Source organism: Antechinus flavipes, chromosome 5 (genome assembly GCF_016432865.1).
Source record: "Antechinus flavipes isolate AdamAnt ecotype Samford, QLD, Australia chromosome 5, AdamAnt_v2, whole genome shotgun sequence".
Lineage (NCBI taxonomy): Eukaryota > Metazoa > Chordata > Mammalia > Dasyuromorphia > Dasyuridae > Antechinus > Antechinus flavipes.
This window is the reverse complement of record NC_067402.1, coordinates 269794222-269802433: the sequence shown is the minus strand read 5'-3', so window position 1 is coordinate 269802433 and position 8212 is coordinate 269794222. Positions and strand designations below refer to the sequence as shown.

The following is an 8212-nucleotide window of genomic DNA, read 5'->3' as shown; positions in this document are numbered from 1 at the left end:
AAATTATAAGGCAATTTTGTATACAATTTGAAAGCACGAAATAAAAAGTTATATGAATGTGCTTTCATATTGCCTACTTGTGAAAAATAATGCAACACTACCATAGCGCCATTGGATACTAAATTTTTTCTTTCAACCATTTTATCTTAATACTAGAAAATATATAAATCATTTACATAACATTAAACATTATGCAAAGGAAGGCACAGCCGGTTATAGTGTACATAAGCACAGTGCAGAATTAAGGGAGTGGGGGGAAGCTTCACATCCTTATTAGATACAATGAAATCCATTAAGAAAAGTTCTTCACTGTCAACAGTGTTCAACACTTGAGAGCTAAGAGAATATAAAAACATGAAAAAAAATCATTTAATGCAAAACAGGTTTATATATATATATATGTGTGTGTGTATATATATATATATATATACATACTGATACATACATATATATATATTATATATATATATATATATATAAACTGTCAAAAAAATGCTAACTCAACAAACTAGACTATCCAAGTAATGGAAAGTGCAAACCAAAGTAACAGGGTTTCACAATGTCCTTGTCACGACACAGGAAAATTAGCCCATTGGGGTGGATTTCTTATATCAATTAATGAGTCCTTTTATACAGAGAGATCATCAGGATTTCTGAGCATTTGAAGAAAGCAGTCCTGGGGAAGAGGCTCTATCCAGGCTGGGGATTGGCACTGGTATGTGGCCGTTGAGCAGAGTTGGAAACTAGACAGGAGAGAAAAAGCAAAATGTCACCATCACAAACCAGGCAGAATGGCAGTCCCATGATCTTAGCAGGAAAGCACACGGCCCCTGCAGCTGTATTGATTGGCTTTTAAATATCAAAAGGAAACTTCACATGCAGAGGCTGACCCCCACTGGAACTCTAAGTGAACGAGTCAATAATAATGTCATTAATGTTCCATGGAACTTGCCCAGGGCTCTCCAAAGAGTGCCACAGAGAGCCTTCCAGGCAACTGTTAGTGACAATGGAGAAGTCTTGTCTTGTCCTTTGAGATGACGAGAAGTGGGGCAGCTAGGTGGCACAGTGGCACAGCCCTGAAGTCAGGAGGACCTCAGTTCCAGTCTGGCCTCAGACACTTAATGCTTTCTAGCTGTGGGACCTAGGGCAAGTCACTTAATCCCAATTAAATTACCTCAGCCAAAAAAAAAAAAAAAAAGATTTCGAGAACTTCCCTCCTTGTGAAAGATAGGTACCTAACTCCAGGTTCTTGACAATTATATCAGTCAATGAATACAGATTCTGGAAGGGCTGTGATTATGAGTCCAGAGATAGACTGTGATCTGAGGGTCAGCTTGGCCAAGATTGATTATGATTACTAGGCCACCTCTGGGGCTGCAGACTGTTGGGGATGGAGGAATTTGACTTTATTAGATTATTCCCATACTGATAAAATCAAAGGTCTTTTAAAAGTATTGGAAGTGCACACTTTAAAACAGAGAGAAGAAAGTTGGTTTAGTTAATCTGAAACGGAGCCTCCATTGGACAGCTCTACTTGAGAACAAAGACGGGCGTGGTAGAAGGGTTGCCAGTTTTAGATCTGATGGCCTATATTTCGCCATCACCACTCCCAAATGACTTAGAACAATTAAAAGCCTTTTTGGCCTTTTAGGGGGCAGGTAGTAGGTGGTACTAGACCTGAAGTCAGGACTCGAGGTCAAATCCAACCTCAGACCCTTACAGGTTGTCTGTTAGGGTTAATTGATTAACCCTACTCTGCCTGCCCCAGAATTCTTGACTGAAAATGGAGATGATATCATCTAGCTCCCAGAGTTGATATAAGAAGCAAAGCAATGTTGGTGAAGCACAGTGCCTGGCGCATCGTAGGCACTTTATACATACTTGTTCCCTCCTCCTTTTAAGACTAGCTGGAGATGCACATGGTTGGGTGTGGCTTATGGGCGGTTCTGGATGATGCTGCCGGGCACATCAAAAGCGACTAATAAATACTTGGCTGACTGACATGTTCCTTAGACCAGGCATTCTTGGCCTAGAGTCCATGGAGGTCCACGCACTGGAATGGGGGGCAGGAAGGGCTGGGAAGTGACCTTTATTTTCATCAACCTTTGATGGAAATTTAGCACTTGCATCCATTACTAAAAACCTTACAATGAGAGAGGATCAAGAGGTTCCAATACAGGCTGCCCAAGGGGTAAAAGGTCCAGAACCTCTGAATCATCATTCAGAACTGCTTATAAGCAAAACAAAATGGAACTTTTCCTCCTGTCTCCAAAGAGCTTATACTCTATCAAAAGGAAAAAGGAAATAAGATGTTCTGTCACAATCAGCAAGCGTTGGCTAAGCAACACTCTGTCAGGCTCTGAGGGATTGTAATCGAGGGAGACAAGTACAGATAACAGAGAAGGGGAATAAATGCAAATAATTAGGAGGTAGTTTGGGAGGGAGGACACTCAGAGTGGGAGAGACAACAGGAAAGGCTTGATGCAGAAGATGGGGTGAGCCGCATTCTCAGCAGGAGCAGCAGTGCGGGTGCCCAGACAGATGGCAGAGGGGGAGGAGCAGTGCCCACTGAGGCTAGAAGGGCAGTTTGGGGGAAGGCTTAGAGGCAGAGGAATCCCGGGTCAGAGCTCTCTCTGTTGAAAGGAAATTATTTTGGCAGCTATTTGGGGACACAAACACCTCCTAAGGGTGAGCACCGGAACTGGACCCAGCTGGAGCATCCCTGGCACTGGGGCAGGTGAAGAAGCCCCCGAAACCACACAATCTGACGCCTTTTTGGCAGGTTCTAGTCTCAGTGGCGATGCCCTGGGTCCTACAGGCTACACGCTGCCTTCGTTTCAAATTGAGATGTGAGCGATGTTCTACTGGCTGCGGTCAGGCCCAGATAAGTGAGTCATCCAAGATCATACGGCCATTGTGTGTCCTCCAGCCCCACAAGTCTTAGTGCTGCTTAAAGACTCGGGATCCCAGCGTGTTTCTCCACTTGCATTTTATCTATTGACCCATAATTTTTTTTTTCAGGGGGGAAAAGGGTAAGAAGAGTTTCTCAGCTTTTTCTCTGCTGGTGTTTTGGGATTTATCTCACAATTCTATTTGTTTTTAAAATTTAAAACTATATCTTTAGGGAGTGTGTGTGCACGTGCAAGCACATGCCAAGTACCAACTTTCAGTTTTTCATTGCCTATAGCCCATCTGTCCCTAAGATTGTCTTAATTACAAAGTACTCTCCGGGAAGGATGATTTGTTCTTTTCATCTGCCCTCGTCTTCTCTGATGTTCCCCATTAATTTGCCGTAACTGTCATCTCAGATTTCTCTTTTCCCCCAAAACTCAGGCAACAGCTTTTTTGTGCTCTGGCTAAGGCAGCTGAGATCTGTCAGCTCTAACCTTAAAGATTCAGATCCTGTTTTCTCTTCCAATTATCCCTACAGGAAAGTTGCCAGTCTTGTTGAAAATTCATTACAGGCCAAGTTTGTGTGCTTGGTTCTCTGATTCTAGGACATTTGTGGCAGAAACAGTCTTTAGAGAAATAATTTCTGAAGCAAATTATTTTCAGATTTGACAAATTTTTAAAAATTGCCTGCCCTATTCCCAAATACTCAAAACTGTCTTCCCTTTCTGCCTTTTCAGAAATGCTCCCTTTTTAAGCCCTTTTACAAAAGGGGAGAGGGTCCAGCATTGTCCATCATTTTCCTGATCAGCCCCCCAAATATCCTTAATTTAGCCCAATCTTTTATGCTGCACTTCATAACCTAGGCAGGGGTCCTCAAACTTTTTAAATAGGAGGCCAGTTCATATGTCCCTCAGATTTTTGGAGGTCCAGACTATAGTAAAAACAAAAACTTTGTTTTGTGGGCCTTTAAATAAAGAAACTTCATAGCTCTGGGTGAGGGGGATAAACGTCCTCAGCTGCCACCTCTGGCCCGTGGGCCATGATTTGAGGACCCCTGACTTAGGGCCTATTATAGTGGCAAGTTAAAAAATAAATGAAAAATCAATAATCTATTAAAAACCTACTATGGGGCAGACACTGGGAGTTCAAACAGAGCATGCTCTGAGATGAGGAGGCTCTGCATTTCATGGTGGCTATAACTGAGAGCAGTCTAACATTCAGTAAAGACACAGGCCCGAGGGTCCGGTTTGGATTGGGGAAGCAGATTTCTCGTACAGCGGAGGCCAGTTTGACAGGCTCTCTTCCGCCATCACTCCTCCCCACCAGCCACTACACATGCATACAGTGTCCAGTTCAGTTATCAGGAATCCCAGAAGCCAGGCCAATCCCTTCCTTTTACACGCCATGGTTTGTCCAAGATAAGTATCAGAGGAAAGTCAGAATCTCTCCCTCCTTGTGACACATCCTGGCGGGGAAGGGGGAGGAGGGGGGAGGGAAGAGGGGGTTGCTTTGTGACTGAGGCAGTGCTAACCACAAGACAAGATGCAGGTCTGCCTTAGTGGAGGGAGTTGCCCCACGACTGAGATTACAGGTATAGGCAAAGTTAAAAGTTAAGTAAATCAAGGGGCCTCACACCTGGGACTGCAGCTACTGAGCAGTGGGGGGTGTCCCTCTCCTCCCTGAGGAGACGGCACCCCGATGGCTCCCTGGGAAGCTCCAGTTTTTGCTCTCACAAAACAGGGATCCTCTGGCATGACCCTCCCCATGCTGTCTTTACCTGAATAGGGGCTAGACCAGACCTGTCATTGGCCTGCAGAACCCTCCAGTCAGGAATCCCCTTTACCATGCAGGTGGGTGCCTCCTCAGCAAGAATGGGCTTTTTAAAATGTCAGCTTCGATTTCAGCATGTCTCAGTGGCTGGAGATGCTTAATACCATAAGCAAGAGACTCCTCCTGAAGCTGGCCGTACTACTGAGAACAGACACGTCCCCACCCCACCAGCCATCACCCTGCTTCCGCCTGGCAAAGATGACCAGATCCCGTCAGCCAAGGTAAGGTGACTTAAGTCCAAGCAGCCTGAGGCTTAAAAGCAAAATCCCTTAACCTTCCCTGTGTGTTGCCTTAGTATCCTAAGTACCAGGGAACTTTCCTCCAGACCTGATCTTGGGGCTGCGTGAGGAGGAACAGGGTCTCCCACAATCTCAGCAGGATCCAGAAATAGCCCACAGAAATCCCCTGCTATGGTATGTGAGCGTGCCGGCCAGTCCGTTAAGGGAACCACCACACAAGCGGCGTCCAGAGCTGGTGCGCGAGAATGTCTGAGAGCCGAGTGCCCAGCTGCCCTCGGATTCGCTGGAAGGCTGGACCTGGGTTCAGGTGTCACCTCTGACTCGCTATAGAGAAAGATGTCCAAAATGCAGCTCATTTTCTTTCCCCTCCAATTTCTCTCCAGTCTATCCCCCACTCAGCTGCCAAAGTGATTTTCTAAAGCGCAGATCAGTCAGATGAACACAGTGGTTCCCTGGCATCTTGAGGATCAAATAGGTAATGCTCTGGCATTCAGGGGTCTGCTTAAGCAGGCCCCCCTCTACCTTTCCAGTCTTAGATCTTCCTTCCTTCCAAACATCCTATCAACAAAACTGGCCTGTTTCCTGGTTCTCAAACAAGGTACTCTGTTAGTCACTTTGGGCTTCCTCTACAGCACGGCTAAAATCCCACCCTAAAAAGCCAGGACCCTTGAAGCTCCAATTCAGTATCTCCCATTTGTGTGCTGCTTGTACATCCACATTGTCTCCCCCGTTAGACTATGAGAGCAGGGACCGGACCGTCTTTTGCCATTTTCTGTATCCCCTGTGCCAGATGTCTTATTAGGGGCTTAATGCCAGCTCCCTGAATGAGAAAACACCATGGGGATGTGGGGTGAACCCCCAGATCTAACACCACTGTGTGACTTTTCACATAAAGTAACCTCTCCAGAATACTCCAGGTCATGGTTTCTTCAAATGAAGAATGAGGGGACTGGAGTAAATGATCATAAAATCGCATATGGGACTCTGTGGGCTTTGTCTGCCCATGGCCCCCCTCCTCAGCATAACATTTTTAATGTACATCTCCAGTTTATCCTTGCAAGCTGTCTCTCCCATTAGTCTGACACATAGTAGACTTGCTAACTGAGCAGCTACAAGGCAAATCAATTATATTAAAATACAGCTAACTATCCATCCCTCCTCTCTCTTCTCCTCTCCCTGTGTGCACATTAAAGATGCATTTTTCTTCTCAGTGCAGTTACAAGTTTTAAGGACACCAATAGTATAAGTTTAGGGATTTTGCTAAATGCTCTCCTCCCCCAACCTCCAGTCAGTAGTTCTTGGCTTTTTCAGTGTACAGATCTTTTTGATAGACTAGTCAAGTGTGGGCGCCCTTCCCAGAATCATCAAGTGAAAAACATAGGATCACAAAGGAACATTCATCACATTTATATCAAAGTATAGGCCTTAATATTTTTTTCTAAGTTCCCAGACCTTATATGAAGAGTCCCTCCCTGTGTGATGAGCTAATCCTCCCTATCTATCAACAAGCCCTGAGGTAGAGGAAAAACTCCCTGTTCCTGAACTACCCCCGGGGGACCTGCCTCCGGAGCAGCAGCGGCAAGCACATTCATGTCTGAAGCTCACCTGGAACAAAGTGTTGGGTCCTTGCAGCTGGGCAGAACTCAGGGGGGCCACGGGGCTCAGGCTGCTCCAGAAGTGAATGCTAGACAGCAGCGGGCTGGGCGTCAGCAGCAAGCCATTTGGACTCTACAAAACAAGCACATTACAATCACCTCCATTTCTGTAGAAGTGGCCGCGCTGCATCTTCCAAGCACAATGGGTTCATGTTCAATATGTCGGTAAAAGAATCCCGGGAAGTCCTAGCAGGGTGCCTGACACAGAAGAGGGACTGCGTGCTTTTTTCATTCGTTAATTCATTCTCTAATACATTTATTCTTCATTCATAGGAGGCATTTAAATGCTCATTCATTCATTCACACAGAAGACTTTTAGTAAATCCTCATTGAATTGAGTTGAATTGCATTTGCCAAGTGCCTGCATGAGGCTATTCGTAAATGAAGAGCAGTTCCTGACTTCTTGAAGCTTCTATTCTTTTAGGGAAAACAAGCAGTTAACTTTCTTGAGAAACATGATGTGGGTGGGGAATTACATCCTGATTTTCTTTAACTTCAGATGGAATTTAACATTTCATTTCATTTAAAACCATGTTTCTGAGCAAAGGGCCACAGACTATGAGATGACCAGAGAGATCCATGACCCATAAAGGCTGAAAATCCCTGCTCTAAAAGGATATCTTGCCAGGCCAGTCTACCATTTTTGGGATTCCTCTCCTTGTTCCCAGACTATTTCTTACCAAGATGGCTGACAAAGGGATCAAAACCATAAACCAAATGGAATCTAAATCTTTATCCCCATTATTGTCATCCCTGCCCTATCCATGAACCTTCAAATGCTTTCTTTCATTTCTACATCACCCCCATTTTCAAAAATAATTCCTTCCCCAGGATACAAAAAGCAATCTTAGTCCCAGTAAAAGGGGAAGGGAGAATCAATAGAGCACAACTAAACAGCCTTCCATTTGACGATCCATTCAGTGCTCCACACCTAGTGTCTGCTACCTCTGCAAAGAAAGGATTTTGCAGATGCTGGAGACAACCCCCTCCCCCCACCCTGCAAGTTTAAGACTCTGGTTCCAATTTTATCCCAACCAGGAAGAAGGAGGATGGAAGAGAAGACACAAGTGATCATTTCTGGACATGTTCAGTTTTGGTCTTTTTTTTTTTTTAAAGTAATCTATCTTAAGCTAGATTCTTTTTAAGGCCAAAAATCTGTATTTCCCAGGAGAATGAGCAATGAGCAACTGAGAAATTCTTAGTCTGTAAGGAACACTGACCCCGTGCTTTCGGCATCATTCCTATTCTCTGCAGGGAAAGCTCTCTCAGCCTTTAGCAGCTTAGGAGCTTCTCGTGACATGGCAGCCTCCCCTAGGGAAGCTTGTGATGTCAATGAAGGCCTTTGTCTGCAAGGGACAGCAGCGGGGGCCAAGAGTGTCACAGACTGCATCATGCTGGACGCTTCTTACGCCGAGGGCAGTGAAATCGGGACAAACATCCTGAGAGCTGGAGCCCTAAGGAGCTGCCAGGAGCTGAGGCTCCTGCTCCCACTTGGCTCAACTCAGACCTGGAATCGAACCCTGCCTTGGAGAGCTACAGATGACTCATTTAACACGAACTCTAACCTTCCTCAGCCTCGATTTCCTCACCTGCAAA

General features: G+C 45.2%; 1 protein-coding gene across 1 annotated transcript in view; it reads right to left on the bottom strand.

Moving 5' to 3' along the window:
• Positions 1-489: 489 nt before the first annotated feature.
• Positions 490-8212, bottom strand: part of ELK3 (ETS transcription factor ELK3) — a 93212-nt gene continuing 85489 nt past the window's right edge. Inside the window, exons 4-5 of the mRNA XM_052001160.1 lie at positions 6567-6689; positions 490-743 (exon numbers count right to left, since the gene is read on the bottom strand). Coding sequence (XP_051857120.1) covers positions 645-743; positions 6567-6689 — 222 coding nt within the window. The 3' untranslated portion in view covers positions 490-644. The remainder of the gene's footprint in view (positions 744-6566; positions 6690-8212) is intronic.